The sequence below is a fragment of the Maylandia zebra genome, linkage group LG12 (assembly GCF_041146795.1).
Source record: "Maylandia zebra isolate NMK-2024a linkage group LG12, Mzebra_GT3a, whole genome shotgun sequence".
Lineage (NCBI taxonomy): Eukaryota > Metazoa > Chordata > Actinopteri > Cichliformes > Cichlidae > Maylandia > Maylandia zebra.
In genome coordinates, this window is record NC_135178.1 from 15440003 (window position 1) to 15459851 (window position 19849).

General features: G+C 39.7%; 2 protein-coding genes across 7 annotated transcripts; both read left to right on the plus strand.

Moving 5' to 3' along the window:
- Window positions 1-4158: 4158 nt before the first annotated feature.
- On the plus strand, window positions 4159-9514 carry ube2d4 (ubiquitin conjugating enzyme E2 D4). Its single transcript, XM_004544264.6, has 7 exons — window positions 4159-4450; window positions 5666-5729; window positions 5808-5839; window positions 5934-6011; window positions 6108-6213; window positions 6667-6760; window positions 6883-9514. The coding sequence occupies exons 1-7, from the start codon at window positions 4427-4429 to the stop codon at window positions 6926-6928; spliced, it is 444 nt and encodes a 147-aa protein (XP_004544321.1). The 5' UTR covers window positions 4159-4426; the 3' UTR covers window positions 6929-9514.
- Window positions 9515-10886: 1372 nt separating this feature from the next.
- On the plus strand, window positions 10887-19376 carry dbnlb (drebrin-like b). Of its 6 annotated transcripts, XM_004544265.6 has the most exons (15): window positions 10888-11051; window positions 12698-12753; window positions 12980-13092; window positions 13175-13249; window positions 13566-13715; window positions 14718-14795; window positions 15095-15246; window positions 15354-15408; window positions 15556-15627; window positions 15883-16006; window positions 16299-16415; window positions 16725-16820; window positions 17027-17085; window positions 17167-17254; window positions 18048-19376. In XM_004544265.6, exons 1-15 carry the CDS (start codon window positions 10969-10971, stop codon window positions 18182-18184), a joined length of 1455 nt encoding a protein of 484 aa, XP_004544322.1. In that variant the 5' UTR covers window positions 10888-10968; the 3' UTR covers window positions 18185-19376. The 6 variants fall into 6 exon arrangements, with proteins under 6 accessions (XP_004544323.1, XP_076746862.1, XP_004544322.1 ...); XM_004544266.6 differs by lacking the exon at window positions 15556-15627 and having other exon boundaries at window positions 10887-11051; XM_004544267.6 differs by lacking the exon at window positions 16725-16820.
- The last annotated feature ends 473 nt before the right edge of the window (window positions 19377-19849 follow it).

The following is a 19849-nucleotide window of genomic DNA, read 5'->3' on the forward strand; positions in this document are numbered from 1 at the left end:
CAAACTAATCAGGATGTTCAATATGAAATAGTGAGTTGGAGCATTGTCCTGATTTCATTTCCTGAAACTCTTGATAATGACTCAGAATTGACAAGAGAGGGGAGGGAGGCAAAAGAGAGGCGATTTTGACATTTTTTTTTGTTTTAAGAAGTGTGTGTGCGTGTGTGTGTGTGTGTGTGTGTGTGCGTTTGTGCTGGCGCCTCACTATCCAACCTCTTACCTCCCTTTTGGGGCCTTTAGGAGCATCCTGTGACCTCTGACCTTGCAGACAATAGAGGCCGGGACGTTTCCCAGTGAGCGCCGATGGAGCCAACAACAGGAACATGAGGGGTGCTCCTGGGAAACAAACTGTTTATTGTGCAGCAGGATGGACAGCCCCCCATGTCCCAGTCACTTACTTTCACACACAATCAGCGGCACTCACTACGCACCTCTGCACAGTAAAATCCTGTCAAACAACAGGTGGCTGCTTTAAAGGCCGATGTACGCACCAGCAGCAATGCTCAAACGTCCTGTATCTTCCGAGGAAAGGGGTGTGTGTGTGTGTGTGTGTGTGTGTGTGTGTGTGTGTGTGTGTGTGTGTGTGTGTGTGTGTGTGTGTGTGTGTGCTTGGCAGTGACAAAAGCCCAGAGATAAGAACACGTCCCTTTCACCTAAGTCACAAAATATTAGCATGTGTTGCAACTCCATATATACTCTTTTCTTCTTTTATCATTCAGTTGTTACACAAATATGCAATCTGTGTCCCTGTGTGCAGCCTACAAAAAACGTGTTTCAGCTGCTTTTTTTTTTATTCTGTACTGGTTTGGACTACAGATGATAAGTTTATATTTAGTGAGACTTTCTATTTGATAACAGTACCAGGCCATTTGTTGGTGCTGCCACTGCCTGTCTGTTTCAGAGGAAATCCCTCCTTTGTCTCTCAAGGAAGCTCAACAAACTGGGAAAACCTGAATTTGTCATCAGAACTCAAACAGCTGGAACGCATTTGATTAGGGAGAGTCACCACTGAATGCAATAGTCAACACTAAAGATTAGTTATTACCAAGACTCAGGAGACTAGTCATTTCAAGAGCAGCACAGTAAAACGGTTTCCAGAGCTGTCAATCACCTTTCCACAAGTGTGGCGCAACGCAGAGTCACAGAGGCCTCTGGGGATTCTTCTGTAAGTGCTAAACCCCGATGGATTACTGGTTCTTTATGACTACATGTGTGGTTTGGGTCTGTGCTCCACATGATGCACATCTGATAAGGGTGGATCAGACGGGATAGGCGCAGGAGGCCTGGATCTGCTGTCTCCGGAGAGACATTAAATCATGATAATCAGAGATCAATTGAAATAAAGCCATTAAGAATATGAATCCACAAATAAGGATTGTGCAGAGCCTCTTAAAAGGCAAATATGGCTGTTTTAATAGCAACATTGTTTTAATATCAATATTACTGAACCTCCCATACTTGCGAAACATGTGTTAAAGCTTTAAATCTAATACAGTGTTTGTTTCTTAAACAACAGTGTTTCTACTCTTCAATTGTTATTCGGGGGGCTTTTTTTTTTTTAGATTTGCTGGAAATAATATATAGAACAAATTGTACAAAAGACTGTGATTCAGAAAACAGGTCATTAGTTGCCCTGTGACTGTAAACACTGCACGGCCTCTCAAAAACACTAAAATGTTGTAACGTTTTTCTTCTAGGCCCCCTGCTGCTTGTAAAAGTGAAATTCCACAAATGAAACCTGCAGAGCTCTCTATGTCCGCAATTATAGCATTTAATGTCATTTAATAATAACATCCTCGAAGCTATAAAAGTTTACATCATTGCATCATGTAAACTCTGCGAGCCAAAGGAGCACACAGTCATGTACCAGCTTGTTTTTATGTCCAAGGGAGCACAAAAGGGAAAGCTCTTATCATGCCTGTTTACTTATTGATGCGAGCTGTAAAATTCACAGATACCCACAGAAGCAAAAAAAAAAAAAAAAAGGAAGATTTGAGGAGCAATTTGGAGATTTTTCTAGGTCAAAGGCCAACTTAACACTGACAAGCAAAATCAAATCACAGCTGAGGAAATGAACCATGAAACAGTGATTGCTTCATACATAATGACCCTTTTTCCAGTTTCTTAGCTCAAGAATTATTTGATTGTGCAGAGTGCTGACTTCACTGCAAACATGAGTACTACTTGCACATATTGCCTGAGTATATAATCAAATCTAGACCATTGATACAAGGGGCGAACAAATATCTCTTAGTATGCATGAACAATAGATCTTTGTTCCATAAGAGAGCCCTCAGAAAGCTAACAGGCTGACCTGAAGGTAGAACACCTCTGGGGATTGTGAGCAAAGCTTGTGCTCAGCATTAATTGGTTGCGCTTTTATTGGATAATTTAGACATTAGTAAGACCCATTTAAGTTAATTTTGAAAATGACATGGAATATATGTGCTTTGTCACAGCAGCCATGGGAAAAGGGCCATTGAAAGGAGCATGGGCACAGACGCAGCTTTTGCATGATTGCTAAAATAAGTGGAATGCTTTCTGTTATATAATTGAACTTCGACTAATGATGATTCATGTGACCAAAAAGACAGATCACTGGAGTCTGCTGAGCCCGTGGTTTCAAATAACAGCACTATAGGCTATATCCCACATGAGACAGGTCAGCTAAGCTCCTACCCCCACCCATATCATCCCAGTTCTGACACATTCACACTTTGAGTCATACATCACTGGAACTTGGGGCACCGGTCATGTAACTAAAAACTCAACCTCTGGGTATAGGTGGGAAATTCCCCATACAGGTCAATGATCTGTTACCTTATTGAAACAGAGACATTTTACTTATTGCCTTCATCCCCTAAGCATCCCCTCCACCCCCTTTAATTGCACTTATCCCTATGTCAACTACAAAATCCCTATAGATTTGAAGGACACAGTAGCAAACAAATCATTGTGATTTGAGATTTCACAGGAAACTGTACAGCAAGGCGAGCTCTGTGAACTGAGGCCTTAAGCCAACAGTGTAGGCTTGGCTTTGTCTGAAAACCTCATGCTGATAAACAGCCTCTCCAAGAAGACAAACTCAGGCCCCTGCTGCACAAGACTCAAAACTTCAGCTACCTCTGCTGCTTGCTGAATCTGATTACAGGCAAGCCCCGAGGACAGGCAGGTCATTGAGAGCACAGAGATGAGCAAACAATAAGATATTATCTGAAGGAATCTTCAGTTTTCCAAAGGAAAATGGTCCCTCTCAGTGTCACATTGACGATAGGATCCTCAACCTGACACTGAATCAGCCATTTAAGAAGAATGAACACTGCGAGCCATTCATGCATACTCACTAAAATAATGAGAGCTCTTTTTTCACTCTTGTTTAAGACATATAAAGAGAAGCTCATGAGGCTTTGCAAGACAAGGCCATGCAGAAACTGGAGCATGCAGCTGACTCAAATGAATATGACTTTACAGTGATTGGGTATTGAATGAACAATTCTTTAGTCTTTTTCTCTATTCTTTATGTGCGTGTAAATAATAGACGTGTTTGACCTCATTGTACTTTACTCATCGATTGTTATGCACTTGAAATAAATAATTTGAAACAACATTGTAAAATACAATCCTTTGATTCTGGGAAGTGCAGTGTTTGGTTAGAAAAATTGTGCTTTAAACCCCGAAAAACTATTTAAAGTAAAAGTTGAACAGCATAATCTATTCTGACCATGTGGTTTCCTTGTGCATTAGCTGTTTTCAAACAGTGACATCTTGTGGACACCTCTGCTCAATTATTGTTGAAGCCTTTGTGTGTAATAATGCTTGAAGACATGTCGCTTGCCACTGTCTGTCTATTTAAACTTGAAGGATGCGCATTGAGGGATCACGCTTCATTTTGTCTGGGCGCTTTTAAAACAAACAAGCAAGCAAAAATCATGAAATCATTAAAATATGAATACATTTTTAAAACAAAAAAGTAAATACGTTAATTTAATAGTTTTTGTTTTTAAACAAATCGAAATCAGATTTCTTTCTCTAGTTTTCTTTTTTATTTATACAGATTTTTTACTTTTATCGTGACTCGAAACTGGTTAAATTACAGTTTGAACTACAACAATGGAAGTTGTAGGTCGGTCAATTCGTGAATTTTAAGTAAAGTCTCGCGATATTTAAACTGGCTGCCAGGCACCCAAAGAAGAGCAGTAATGAGAAGGAGACAGCAGCAAAATAGCTCAGTTGTTCCTAAGAAAGATCAACATATAACTCATTGTTGGTCACATTGCTTATACTAGAAACCAAACGTTCAGACTTAGACGGCATTTGTCGTTTATACGCACACTGAGATTTGAAAGTACGCGGCCTCAGAAGCCAAATTTTATGTGTGAAGTGCTAACTGTTAGCTGACAGGCTACCTAGCATAGCCATTGAAGCAATGGCGTTGAAAAGAATTCAGAAGGTGAGTGTATATTTGCTTACAAGTGCTAGCCATATCTTCAATATATACATTTTTTAAGCTTGAGTCCCCTCTGTAACGATGTTGCCTGTGTCTAAACTTTTCTTTGGGTCGAATTAGCAGTGCTAGCTTGATTTTTCTGCTCCTGTTTAAAATAATTTATAGACAAAGAATGGCTAACCCACCGGTGGCCCCATTGGTGCACTGCTACAGTAACGGTCGCAGTTAACAAACACGCTGTTTATTTTAAATGTTTCTTTGTGTGAAATTATGCCTTTTTCTCCTGAAAGGTTACTAAGCACTCTTGTTAGTGTTTCTAGTTGTGTTTCACAGTGCAACGTAAAGCTCGGCTTTGACATTATTGAGTGTGTGCTCTTTGTTTTTATTATTGTTGGGTATGTAGATGACCTGTTGATAAATCAGTGGGCGGACAGTTGTCTTTATCGTTGTATCAGTAACTGTCGCTGATGATGTTGCTGAATGACAGCTGCTTGTTGGTTGCCAAAATTGAACCCTAGTGTCAGTGTTGCCATATATGGAATGGCAAATGGGGCACTGGAGCAGGGCACTGTGTATATTTATATAACAGAATAGATAGGCTTTCATTCAAGAGATGTTTAATAACGGGCCTTATTTCTGTTTGAATATCTGCTGAATATCTTTCTGTGTTCAACCAAGCTTTGATTTGAGTTAATTACATATCACAGCATGCCTCTTGGGGGGGAGGAGAATTAGATTTTAATTTAAAATAAATGTTTTTAATCCGTGGGTATGTAGTTCATCAAACTACTGATGAGGCTTCAGTTTTGGCCTATTTTCTCCTGCTACAGATGTGTTATTTCTATATAAAACAGCCTGTCAGATGGAACATATGGGTGGGACAAAATATTTATGACATTATATTGCAGTGCAGCATCTTGTGTTATAATATTGTTCCTTTTAGAGTGCAGGCACTCTAAAAGCGTTCCCACACCAGTTTCACTTACCAGCGTTAGTGGCTCATAAGACCTCCAGGTTATGCTTAACGATTGAATTCATCTCTTATTTATGTACACAGAGACTGCAGTGTTTTGTAGACTGTTGTGTAGTCTATCAAGAACTGTTGATGGTGCCAGTATGCTGGTACATGGATTGTGATAGCATCACATCAAGAGTTAATTTGTGTTTTCTTTGAACTTCAAACGTTCTGATTCACTTTGTAATTACCCTGACTTTTAGGAACTGTCGGACCTGCAGAGGGATCCTCCTGCCCAGTGCTCTGCTGGACCAGTTGGAGAGGATTGTAAGTAGTTTAACAGTTGTTGAGTAATCTTTGAAGATTTATGTGTGATTTACATAATTTTGTTTTTCCTCCTCTCAGTGTTTCATTGGCAGGCAACAATAATGGGTCCAGTAAGTGAAACACTTATCACACCCAATACAGTTAAAGTGCGCTTATAAATGAAAATCATGACCCCTTACTTTATTTCTCTTCCTATTTAAACAGAGTGACAGTCCATATCAGAGTGGAGTGTTCTTCCTCACCATTCACTTCCCAACGGATTACCCCTTTAAACCACCAAAAGTGAGTAAAACAGTGAGGCACAATGCTTCTTATTTTTTAAATTTATTCTGTCATATAATTGGCCTTACATCATTTTTTTTCTATGTTTTGGAACAGGTTGCATTCACAACAAAAATTTACCACCCAAATATCAACAGCAATGGAAGTATTTGTCTGGACATTCTGAGGTCACAGTGGTCACCTGCACTTACAGTTTCGAAAGGTAAAAAAATAAATTAAAATGTGTGGTGTGGGTGTACATATACCCAGTACATGAGCCAAAAAGTGTTTGGGGAAAAAAAGATTTAGCCAACAGATTTATGATAAACAGATTGTTGCCTGCTTGTTGAGAGAATTGAAATGATGCCAAAGCCATAACATAAAATTACACTCTACGTAAAATTATACCTTCCGTTTCTTTGGATTGTACTGTAGATGGGTCCAATTCATCTGCTAATTTTGGGCTAGTGCGTCGATGTAGTGATTGATTAACAAATTATTATTGAACTTATTTGTAATGGCACATATGAAATGATTGGAGTGCTTCTAGATGTGATTTTGATTATTTAAGAAGTTAAAATGACATCTTGCTGTGCTGATGGTAGGAGTAGAACACAGTTATGTCTATAATAAATCCCCTCTCAAAGATTTTTAACTTTGATTCTTTCTTCCACAGTATTATTGTCCATCTGCTCTCTTCTGTGCGATCCAAACCCAGATGATCCGCTGGTACCAGAGATCGCCCACACGTACAAGGCTGACAGGGAAAAGTAAGTGTAAAACATGACTGCTTTTGCCACAGTTGAGCTCACAGCCAGGTACACTCATGCTGCAAGATTAACTTCTGAGTTTGAGGTTAAGTTAAACTTTTCACATTGCATGTGTTTTACAGGTACAACAAACTAGCAAGAGAATGGACACAGAAGTATGCAATGTGAGAACACCAAGGAGATCAGAACGAGATCAGAACTACAAGAACAAAAGAAACACAGATGATTTGTAACTTGAAGTAAATGAGCATCAAAGTAGTTGGGGGACTTTGGGGGAGGGGGGTAAACTAAACAACAGCCCACTTTTTGGAGAAGGAAGCGGTACTATGAGGTACAGTGCCACTTGGCTTTGTGTGTGTTGAGCTGATACAGTGTGCTCTGCTTCATGACTTGTATGGATCTGCTGAGCAGGACCTAATGGACTCCTTAAAGCACTCCCACATGGAATACCAGAAAACTCTTTACAATCCCTACCACCGTACTCAGACTTTAAACTGTTACTCTTGCTATTGTGATGATCATTATAATTGTTGCTTTCTATAAGCATCATTTTTACCATCATTGAGTCATATCGTCGTGCTACTCAGAAACAAAATGTTTGATTTAGGAGATTATTTCTCCCTTCATTTCAGAGGTACTATCTGCACCCCACTGGATGTCTTGTTACTGTATTTCATGTTTTCTGGTGGCCTTTCTGTGTTATGTTGATGTGCAATTTAGACAGAATGTTTCCTGTTGAACACAAAAGTGTGCAGTGCCATTACCAGCAGCTGATCTGTTGGCACGTAACTGTCTCTGCCCTGAAACAATGTGAAAGGTGTTAAGAAGGATTTGTCTCCATCATCCGCTGCAATTGGAGTTGTAACAGTATTGAGTTGTTTTGAAAACACTGGGGAGCTGCTGTTTATAAGTTAGCGGGTAGGTTAACGTCCACCTCCATCTTTCTCACACATGCCATCGTTCTTCTGTCTTGAATAATAAATGACGGCTGGTGTCCATAGTGCTCAAAAACTACTGCTGTTTAACATGTTATGCTGTGTAGCTATGAATGTGGCTACTCTTTGTCGTGCAGTCATAGCTGTGCGCCACTTCCTCAGTACAGTTACTCAGGTATCTTTAAGAAGATCATCAGCCTTTTACATGCGGTGACCCATGGTGAGAAAAATGATCAGGGTTAACACAGTCCGACTTCTAAAAATAGCACTTGCCTAATTTTGCGGTTCTGTTCAAATAACGACCCATCACTGACTGCAACTTACTGCAGTGTGATCAAAGACATACCACAATGGGTCTGTGCTGCACAGAAATATATGCTGTCCGAAACATACTGTTACTCTCATTATTTCTCTCCACTTATTTCAGTGTTTTTAAAGCGACTGGTTGTGTGGTTGTGAACAGCTTGCAAATGATGCTGTTTTTGAACAGACTTGATGTTTTGCAGCTCTGTGTCACTTACAGTCATAACATTACAGTTTGGTATGCTTTAAATATCAGGATTTATGTTCATTTTCATCATTGTTCTGCCTTTTTTTTTTTTTTTTTTTTTTTCCTCCTCCATTAATAAGCAACACTGACAGTAAACTTTTTCCTTTTTTTTTTTTTCTTTTTTTTTTTTTTTTTTTAGGGTATAATGTTTGGCTTTTTTTTTTCTTCTTCTTTTTAAATTGTATCTTTGAAAGTGTGGGGTTTTTTTGTTTTGTTTAGATTTTTTTTTTCTCATTTGTGTCATGAATATTGAGCACGATTTTGATGTGTCATAATGTAATAGTAAGATAATCCATTGTAACTGTTGGACAAAGTAGTTGGAAAAGTTGTCAAAAATCACAATTCAGTGCGTCGACGCTGCCAGTATAAAGGGAATTATTGGATATTAGGAGCAAGAAATTTCTGCTATTGAGCTATTATTTAATAGATTCATACAGAAAGGTAAATAGCTAAGCATGATTATTTAAGAAGCTTTGATTGTAGAATTAACACCATTGTTTAGATGCTGACTATAGATTTTTAATATTCTACTGTAAAAATAAAAACATGTCAAAACAAGTTGTCCTAAAAGTATACCGTATATACTAAAATGTTTTGAAAATGTACCCACCGAATGCTCCGACACCTCCGCTGTAATACTACAAGTCCAGTCTTTGTGTGCATTGGTGTTTATTCATCTAGCTATTTATTTATTAGAAAGCTGGGTATCTTCCAACTATTCAGCAAGAGCCTCAGTTCATAATATGAGTAATGCTACATTGACTTCCTTTAACCCACGTGTTCATTACGGTTTCATATAGGCAGCTTGGCATGCTTTGCACTCTGGTGATCCTTCTCAGCCATTTTGCAGAATATCAGGGATTTCGTTGAATTTCATCTGCCTAACACCTCTGACTAAAAGTTTAGCCTTAACCCTCCTTAACCCTCATTTTTGTGTATATATATATATATATATATATATATATATATATGGAGAGAGAGAGAATGTGTCATATAAACTGTAAATTTGCTATCAGGGCTGTATTCCCAAAATGGGTGATTCATTATATCAGTAGAACTGGAAGCCTGCATAAAGAGTTCACAATGTTTTGTTTAAAGAAAAAAAAATCAGCTTAGCTTTTACTGAATGCAGGACCAGCCTTCACGCATCTTAAAATCTGGAATATATGTGTGCTTGAACTGCTATCATGAACAGTCACGTCTTCGCGTAACCTACACAAGATAATTATGACCTTGTTATAACATGAATAAAGTTCATCTTGATTTCTTGTTGTTTGCAGTCATTTCATGGAGAGCCTGACTGATTTCTCAGCGTATCACACAATGTTTCTGTACCCAACATAATCAGAAAAAATATGTTTGGGGTCATTTAGAAATGGTGTCACCTCACAGCTTGTCCAGCAGAGTGCTCTCTGACTCATTTACAATGCTTTTGGCAACCACTGCAGCACCTGTTTGCATTTGTTCCTCATCACGGGGGATTTTAAATTGGGTATTTATGATTTTTTTTTTTTTGAGTTGGCATTGACTTGACATTAAAAGACATTCAATTAACATTTTGCAGACATTTTTTAAAAAAAATACTTCTTAAAGACAAATGGTAAATGGTTCCTTTATTTTATAATAAAAGTTTAGGTTCATCTCTGGAGAGAGAGAGAGAAATATGTACTATAGTCACAGCAGTGATTCATGTCTCAGTCCTTTAAATGTTGCTATGAAGACATTTTCAGGGTAGAAATAGAGAAATGTGTGATCTGGTTTGTTTTAGGGCCTTAAAGCGGGTTTTATTATACCTAAATTACATACACTGGTGTTTATTTTTACTGTGAGTCCTATTACTGCTAAAATTTATTCACTGTTACGATTCCTTCCACTGTGGTTGGATATTGACTAAAATGTGTCTTACTTTTCTTTTGGAGCTGTCTACTCGGCTCTTTTGTGGATGCCAGAACATCAAGTAACCCTGCCATAGAGTATCACAACCTAGTTTAGGGTGTGGGCACATGCACAGTTCAGTGAATTAACTTTAAGCACATTATCACCATATTACAGCAGCTTTGCCAGGTATTGAGAAGCAGATGCCTGTGTGATATATTTATCAAAATTCCCAGTGTGAATCAAGACAAATGTTCATAATTTTCCTTTACATTTGATCCCTATAGTTGTTTCCTATACTTCCTATATAGACACTTTTGGGGGAAATGTATATCTTAAACGGGAGAGAAACCATATATTTTGCACCATTTTTTTTTTTGTTGGTTTGTTTGTTTTAAAGTTACACAAGTTTAAAAAAAAAAAAATCATGTAATATGCTCTAATAACTGTAGGGTTAAAATTTTGAATTTCTAATTTATTTCAATGAGTTCCCAGTAAAAGGTGAGGCCTTTACTGGTCCTGTGGACGTTTGATACGTAACATTATGGGAGATTTTTGCGGTGCAGACAGCAGTGATTGCGTAAAGGTCAGTTTCGTCTGATCTCACTAAACCTTTGATATTTGCATCATGATTTTTCGGAAACATCGCTGCAACTAATTATAGTCGACCCGGTAAATTATTAGAAACAACGCACACAACACTGTTATCATTACCATGGCTGACATCTAGCCTCTAGGCTAAACTAGCCCCCCCTCCTCCGGCTGAAAGTCAGCAGCATCATTGCCACTCCTCCCAATAGGAAGGGCGCATCCCGGTAGCTAGCTGGCTAGCTGTACTCAGAATAACGATGGCAGTTAACCTCAGCAAAAATGGCCCTGCATTAACAGCTGCATATAAAGAAGTGGTAGATGAAAAATCCAATACCAACTGGTAAGGAGAAACATTTTCATAGCAGTATTAGCTGTTTGTACGAGGGAGGTTGTTAGCTACATTGTTGGCTAGCTTTGAGCGAGTCGACAAGTAACTTAACCTATCGTAAAATAAACTTAGCCAGTTACCTAGAAATAATGGTAGTTTGGGAACCACATTAGAGTTTGTAGTTTTTATATAACCGATAACGTTTATTAAGAGTCATCTTTGTATAATGTAGGAGTTTAGTTTCTGACATTTATTGGTGATCTGTGGATTAATAACCTTAAAGATGTGCTAACGAGATAGCTAGTTACAGTGTTGTCAGTTGACGGCTATACTGAGCCAACTAAGATGCTCTGACTGTATTTTTAGCTCAAATTAAATGAAATCATGAAAGGGCGTGAGGTAAGTCGCTAGCGTCCTTGCCCACTTCCTGGTAACATATCAGAAGTAATTTATAACCAGTAAGTGATACTAGAACTTCCTCTTTGTTTTACCCAACGTTACAGAAAGTGTTTGTGGTTTGAAATTTAAACCTGTTGAAGTTCAGCCGCCGTGCTTAATGATGACCCGAATTAGATAATCCCCGAGAGGACGTGTTCAGAGAGAGGACTACTGGCTCTGTGTGGACTCTGAAAATGTCTCTCATCAAACCAATGTTTGCCTTTCTTCCCTCATTTTAAGCAGTCGACAGCCACCGCCTACCAGCTCAGCAATTTGCTTTTTTTTTTTTTTTTTTAAATGGTGCTGCTAACAGGATTAAGTAAATGTAGAATAAAGAAGTGATCTTTCGGAGTGAGCAAGTTCCTCTGATATGAACTGCTACGTGCTGTGTCCTGATAACAAGCAAATGCCCTTTAAAATCCACAGCACACTGGATTTTTACTTTGTAAGCGTTATTGTTGGGCTTAAATTAGCAGCCTGTGTTGAGCTATAATTAGCATTATAACATGTGGCTGCTTTTTATGAATTCTGTGGAGGAACAGATCAGTTCATCTGTGTAGTAAATCATAAATGCATCCTGGGTTGTCTCTGGAAGGAGATCTCCAAGCCAAGTGAAATAAGAATGTCACAACACGTCCCTGAATTACACCATACACCTACCTACAACTTACTAAAAACTGACGCAGTTATGAGTTCATATCAGCCAAATCTCTGTTAACTTCATGTGGAACTCCCCTGCTATTCATCACCTAAATAAATATTTTGTTGCATACAAATAACCCACAAAAACTCGTTTAGACTGACCCCGACACGAAAAACCAGACTCTATGAAAGGCTTCTTCAAATGCCTCCATTATTAATGTATTTACACACAGAAAATGGAGCTATGTATTAACTAAAGCTTGTTTGTTTAGGTCTGCTAGTCTTTATTTTTACTAGGATTTTCACAGCAAAGAAATTTCAGTGGAGCTTTTCTTCTTGGGCCTGCGGCCTGTAAAGATTACTCAAAAGGCTGCTAGAAATGAGGATTAGAAACTGCAGCAGTGTTTACACTACACCTGTTTCCCCTGTATCGTGTGTAAATGGGGCTTAAGTGATACTTTGAATAGGTTTGCAAAACAACTCTTGTTTACTGTGAAATGATGCGTATCCACTTTTCTGTCTGTGGGATCTGTTTTCAGCCAGTGGTGTAATTAGGTGTAATCTGGTGCTTTATACAGGGCCTTGTTCACCTATGAGGGAAACAGCGATGACATCCGACTGGCAGAAAAAGGGGGTGAGTAACCATGTGGATATTTTAATCAAGTTTTTATGATCTCGACACGATATTAGCAAATGTGTGCAGGAATGCCACCGTCAGCATAGCGGTACTGGAATATCAGCACAAAAGGACTGCTTGCCTCTGCTTTCTCACCCCATGATTTGCAATGGGGAAAAAATGCCAACAGTTACACAATGAACCACAATAACCATTTGACTTTTCCACGATGTTTATGCATCAGATGGAGGACTGGAAGAGCTGGTTGAAGAACTCAACAGTGGAAAAGTGATGTATGCTTTCTGCCGGGTCCAGGATCCAAATTCCGGCCTGCCCAAATATGTCCTCATCAACTGGGTCAGAGCGACACTCAGCTATTAAACATGTGTTTGCCGTCTCTGTTATGGTCACTAACCCTCTAAATGTTGTTGCATTTCAGACTGGAGAGGGAGTTAAGGATGCCAGGAAGGGAATATGTGCAAATCATGTCAGTGCCATGTCCAATTTTCTGAAGGTAGTGTGAAACCTTTGAGTCTAGTTCAAATACACATTGGAATTTGTACTGCTGTCTGCTTGTGTTTGCAGAGGAGGCCTAACTGCATGCACCTTAATGCTGACTTTACCGCATGACATTCAGTAAATGGATACACATTCCTGCTCCTAGAATTGTCATTAATGTAATAGCTTTGCTGGAATGATGTCAGTGTTATTAATGCCACACTTGCAAGGAGTTCATTGCTGTGGCTGGTTTGTGTGTCGGAACCAAGATGAAACTAGAAGGGTGTCCTCCTTTGTGTTTTAAAAGGAACTGTTCTTCTTTGCTGTTTCAGGGGGCCCATGTCACAATAAATGCTAGAGCAGAGGAGGATGTGGAGCCCGAGTCGATTATGCAAAAGGTGGCTAAAGCCTCAGGAGCCAACTACAGCTTCCACAAAGAAGCTTCCAGCCGCTTCCAGGACAGCGGTCCGCAGGGTCCCGTGGTATGCACTTCCACTTGCCTGTCAACAATAGAACAAGATAAGCAGTGAACTAGATCTTAACTAGACTCCTTTATCTCAGATCATGCACACATCTTAAATGTTTTTTTTTTTTTTGTTGTTGTTGTTTAATGGTCATCTGCAATCTGATTTATAAGAGTTAATTGGATCCATATTAAAAATAGTCATTATTCCTTTTACAAATCGCAGTCTACCTCTGCACACATGTTTCAGCATCATTTCCCTGCCCAAACATCTGCATTCAGTCATAAACAGTCACAGAAATGAAGCTGCTGATCCAGACATCCAAATATTGGCACTTGTACTGCTGTATGAGCATTTTCACGGTGAACTCAATCTGCATTATATTGAAAATGTGCCATGCAGTGATTGTGTGAGATCTCTCACTGTTTTTGCACAGTGCGTGTGTGCCAAGTGAGAATGCAGAAGGAAGAGTGTATTCAAGCCACCCTGGTGTGGAAATGCAGTCACGTTCACACAGAAAATAAACAAAGGCAACATTGTTCTTGGTCACTTGTGCACATATTATAAAATGAGTCATCCTCTGTTCTGATTTTCTTCAGCGCTCTTTGATGTATCAGATTTTTTTTTTTTTTTTTGGTTTATCAGTTAGCCTTGTTAATGTGATGTGAAAGCTGCTTCATATTGAGGAAAGGCGAGCCAGGCCTTCATGCATCCTGTCACATCCTGTCACATCCTGGCCTCATTCTGCATTTCAGCTGCTGTGTGCTGCTGACCGCCGGTGTCAGCAGCGTACAGTCTCGCCCTTTCCACTGCGCTCTGTGTTGGGAATGATCACAAAGTGATGACACAGCACTGATTAAAAGCTGAGCAGATTTTTAGATTTTGTGTCATATATGATGTGTTTATGAAGTTTGTCCACAAGTAACCTGTGAAATAAAATACTTTTTTTGTATTTTAATTTAGTCTGGCAATTCTGCCAACACTGGACGGCATATCGATGTTTGTTTCCTTGTCATACAGGGCTCAGTCTACCAGAAAACCAACGCCATGTCAGAAATCAGAAAGACCAACAAAGACAACTTCTGGGCCCAGGCAGAGGTACACTCATTAAACAATATGTACTTGTCTCTTATCTCTGTGAAAATGCAAGAAATGCCTCAAATATTTTAACATATTACACATCCTGCCTTAGCTCCTTAGTGCCATGTATTTTTCACTCTATAAAAAATACATGGCACATAGCCTTTTCCATCACAAATGTAACTGTGATGAGTAACCGCTTAGTTACAACTTTTTGGTGGTGCTAATTTCCCAGCAGTTTTCTTTTGTTAATCATTGTAAAATCAAGCTTTTCAACGACTGTGACGTTTGACCTTGTTGCTGTGATTGGCTTTTAGAAAGAAGAGGAGAAGCGTCGACTGGAGGAGCGGCGCAAGGCAGAGGAGGAGCGCAAGCACCTGGAAAGGGAGAGGAAAGACAGAGAGGCCAAGGAGGCAGCGATGAGGGAAAAAAGGGACAAGGAGAGGTCCTCTCAAATTGACCAACAAAAGTAGGCTTGTCTAATAATGAGGCCAGTTTGCAATTGTTTCTTTTTATCTTTTCTTTTTTAAACAAAGGTTCAAATTACATTTTCTCTGTTTTCTCATTATTAATTAGGAAGTACCAGCAGCAGCAGGAAGCTGAGAGTAGAGAGCAGGAAAAACCCCGTTGGGTGAGTGCCTCACTGGGCCACTGACACGACTACATTTAATTAACCGTGTTCATTTTTGAGTACTTTTTGGTGGTGCTTACACCTTCTAAACGCAAGTCAGGAAGGTAGCAAAGTCAGCAGTGCCAATATTGATATTAACATTATCAGGAGGAGCAGGAGGAGAACCAGGCAGCCCAGACGAGAGCAGTCAAGAGAGGTGAATCTGTGGAGAAGGCCAATGTGAGTTCCCCTTCACCCAAGTGCTCTTCTTCTGGCTAATTTACTCTTTTCTTTTGCCTAAATCAAAATCTCTAATCCAGTGTAAGCCCTTTGATGCTCAGGGGAACGCACCTCTCTTCCAGCTTCTGTCTCGTATGACGTCAATCTTCAGATTGATTTGTTATTTTTGTGTCGTTTGACAAACGCTTTCCACCACATTACCGACGACCTCGGTCTAATGCTTTTTGTACATATTATTGGTTTTCTTCCTCTCAGGAGGCTGCTTCTCTCATCTCTCAGCGTGCTGTGAACCCCAGAGAAATGTTCAAGCAGAGAGAGAGAGGAATAACTCCCAGTGACTCAGATGTACCTCCTGCTGCTCCTGCAAGCCCTCAGCCAGGTATTTTCGCACTGTAAACAACGACTTGGTCATGTAAATCATTGAATGTCAGCATCTTTTTCAGGTAGTGGTAGGTATAAATTCTGTAAGTGATTATTTCCCCATCACTGTCCTTTTCCATAGTTGAAATGTTCCATCAGACTGTCTAGTTGTCTCGTAGTTCATACTTAACTCTGTCGCCATAACGCTGTCTCTTCCTCTGCTCAACCTGTCTGGTCTTTGTTTTCTGTCTCTTCAATTTTTGTTTTGTTTTTTGGGGGGTTCTGGGGGCTCAATGTGCATCTCTGCTCAGGGCGTCTTCAAAGCCCCTTTCTGTCTAAGCAAGTGTATGAATCTGAGCGAGCCAGCTCACCTCAGCGCCAAGCTTCTCCTGTACCTGCAGGCTCTGCCTCTCCTGTCCATGCCACAGGTGTGAGCTTTAAACACACACACGCGCACACACACACAAACAACAAGTTGGGTGTCAGACTGACACTTAACAACAGCGAATCGCTTCGTGTCTCGTTGTTCTGGTGTCTCATCTTTCACATTTCTTGTAATCTGCCATTTCATCATGAGTCATGCTTCCATTCTGTTTTCTTAAGACTTGTTTTGATACTCCTTAAGTTAAGCAGACCAAGAACGCCCTTATGTCTGAGCCTGGTGGTGGAATTTAAGCTTGTGTGCTCTTGTGAATGTCTTCCACATGCATGTCTGTGCTGGTGTTTTGGGTGATAAGAGCCTGATGGTGGTGATGATGATGATGATGATGATGATGATGGGCCGTCCCGGTGTGAGTATGATGAGCAGGACGCAGCCCCTCAGGAGCAGCAAGGTGGGGTTCATTTCACGGGCAGTGTTATCCTTTATATCATTTTCCCAACCCTTCCATCTGCTTCAGTATAAACACATTGTCGTGATTTGCTGTGATAAAATAACTAAACTTGCATCTTGATAAAAGGCTGTTCCTGAAACCTGCTGGTAAGGCTGACAGCCCAGGCCCCCCACACACTCATTCTTACAGTTCTCTCTCTATTCCAGAAGAAGCACCGACTGCTAACTCGTGCGTCACAGAGCCAGTTTATGAAGACCCTCCTCAAGTGAGTGTTTACTTACCTTTGGCTGGACAGTGATCGACATAAGCAGCCACTATTAAAACCAATTTCTCTGTTCTCTCCTAGGCAGAGGAGACTAACACCTATGAAGTGACTGCTGAGGAGACATCAGACAGAGGCATCTGTGCGAGAGCTTTATACGACTACCAAGCTGGTCAGTCTCGGGTTAAAGTTCTTAGATATTTGACCAAATTCCAACACATGGCCATTTATCTATGGGACACATTCTTGATAGAAGGAATATGGGTGTATATTAATTTTTTTTTGTGGAAAACCTAATTATCCCTACTACACATGACAGTCATCAGCAGCTCTCACACAGTAGCTACTAAGTAATGCAGAGTTCAGAATTGCTTTATCTCGCTGTGCTTGTTGTTTCCAGTTAGCTTCAGTATCTCAGTTAAGTTGAAAATGACGCTGAAAAGTCACCCTAAAAGTAGCAGTATGTTTTGTAAAAAAAATAAACGGGTAAAAGACAGTAAAGAGTGACAGAAAAGGGGGACGTGAACAAAGATTAGGGAGAATGAAAATAGAAGTTGCAGCATCCACGCTGCCCTGGCTCAACATCCCAGATATCCAACCTATTCAGCCCTTCAGCTATTCATCTTTTATCTAAGTCAAGCGCACCTCACTGGCTCTGACTCATTTTAATTCAGCCTTTATGTTAAAATGTGTGTATTTCATACTGATGCCTATCAGGGTCACAATGACTCTTTTGGTGCTTCTAGGTAGAGGTGTGTTTTTTCTTTTTACCCACACACCCTAGAATTCACTGTATGATTAATAAACCCATTTTAGGAAAAGTCCTGAAATCTGAGATCATGGGGTTTTATTTTAGTGCCAGAGCACTTTCAGTGACACCTTTGATGGTTTTAGTGTTTAGGAAGTTTGACTGAAGTATGTGTTGAGAAATTTCTTAAAATAAACCCAAACTTCTTTTCTTTTAGCTGATGACACAGAGATCTCTTTCGACCCCGACGACATCATTACCGGGATTGAGATGATAGACGAGGGCTGGTGGCGAGGCTACGGCCCAGATGGCCATTTTGGAATGTTCCCGGCCAATTACGTGGAGGTCATGTAAGCCCGGCGCGCCGCTTTCCCCACCGATCATCGATCGGAGCGGCAGGCCCGTAGGACCTCTGCAGTAAACACGACACACAGCAACGTCAGTCCTCACACACTAGATATCAGGCCGAAGTGAAGCAAATGAGCCTCCACTTCCTGGATAAAAATAACATGAATGGTCATCGCGGGCCTGAAGCTTTTGATTTCAAGAAAGTATTTCCATTAAATCGTTGATGTTATAAGCAAGTGATGGCATAGTGTAGGGATTTGTGAAGACCTACAGGCCAACCAAACACCTCCCTTTGTCATTCCAAAATTAAGTCCTGTAAATGTGATGCAGTGTCAGCCTCTTTAATTTTGTTGTGAGCATTTCTATTTCACGTTTCTTCCAAAGTGGCTTCAGTTTGATTTCAGGTATAATTTCGTCGTTACTTTGTAGCAATTGCTCCTCTCCATTTCAGGAAAGAAAAAAAATCAAAGGTGGTGGTACCAGCTACAGAATAAACTTTTGCCTTGATTTTTGCCTTTCTGTACCGGCAGACTGAATAATTTTTTATTATTATTATTGTTATGTGACTGAATTTGCATCCTGTGTGAATTTGAAACCTTTACTGATACGACTGTGGTTAATTACATATTTAAAAAAAACAAAACTTGTTTGCTGTGCTCTGAGTGGTAGGCTCTGTAGTAGGAAATGCATAAAGTGGTTCCTTTTTAACTGTGAGCAAACGTTTTTGCTTTCATTTCATTTCAATTCCTTCCTCATATGGGCCGCATCATTTCACCATTTGAACATATTGAACTTTTCAGGGAGAAGTTGAAAAGAAGAAGGCGTAATCAGCATTATTTCTGTTCTGTTATATTTGGATCTCGCTGGACTGAGGTTGACTGAGTGTATAATAGATGTCTGACAATAAGTGACGATATTATGGTGCCATTATGACGGGGCGTTAATGCAGTGATAACATTTTATTGACACGTTTAAGCAGCTTGTCGGCACATTTTATGCAAGACCACTATTTTTTATCATGGAACAAAATGTTTTGCTCTTTTGAACTTTGAGGTCAGTTAACAAAAGGAAAGAAATGAGTTGATCGCAAATAGCAAAGGGCATTGTTTATCCATTCCAATGTTTCATGTTTGAGGTTTCTTTTTCCAGAGTCTATTGTAATGCACAAACGTCCTTCATAATAAAAATAAATAGGCAATCTGTGTTGTCATGTTGTTATTTATTTATTTTTTTAAACAGGCGTACATTAGAAACACATTGAAATAACATAGAAAACCTTCAGGGATTTTCAGAGGTGTAACAGGAACTCAGATGTATACACAAGCTTTAACGTCAGTTTCCTGGAATGAGACAACAGCTGGGGAATTCACCTCTAATGCATAGGTTTCATTTTCACACGAAAATCAGATTTTGCTTCTCCCACATCCTTCAGTTAAATCTTGTGTTCAAGTGAAGAAATTACCTGCTTTATAATATTGCAAACTTGATTTCCAGAGAAAAGCAGTTCTGTTGTTGTTTTAGCAGTGTCACATTGTCACAAGGCCTCTTCGTTGCATGTGTCACACAAGTGCCTTATATCTTCTCGCCTTTTATGAGCCTTTATCATTCGTATCTTGAGTTTAAATGCAGTTAAAGAACTTCCCACAATGAGATGGCACTTTAATAACGGTC

Excerpts from the sequence above, each read along its gene's own strand:
- ube2d4 (XM_004544264.6), top strand. The coding sequence starts at position 4,427 with ATGGCGTTGAAAAGAATTCAGAAG. Across the intron at positions 4,451-5,665 it reads CGTTGAAAAGAATTCAGAAG|GAACTGTCGGACCTGCAGAG; the intron begins GTGAGTGTATAT and ends CCTGACTTTTAG. Across the intron at positions 6,761-6,882 it reads TACAAGGCTGACAGGGAAAA|GTACAACAAACTAGCAAGAG; the intron begins GTAAGTGTAAAA and ends TGTGTTTTACAG.
- dbnlb (XM_004544265.6), top strand. The coding sequence starts at position 10,969 with ATGGCAGTTAACCTCAGCAAAAATGGCCCTGCATTAACAGCTGCATAT. Across the intron at positions 12,754-12,979 it reads CCGACTGGCAGAAAAAGGGG|ATGGAGGACTGGAAGAGCTG; the intron begins GTGAGTAACCAT and ends TTTATGCATCAG. Across the intron at positions 17,255-18,047 it reads TTTATACGACTACCAAGCTG|CTGATGACACAGAGATCTCT; the intron begins GTCAGTCTCGGG and ends CTTTTCTTTTAG.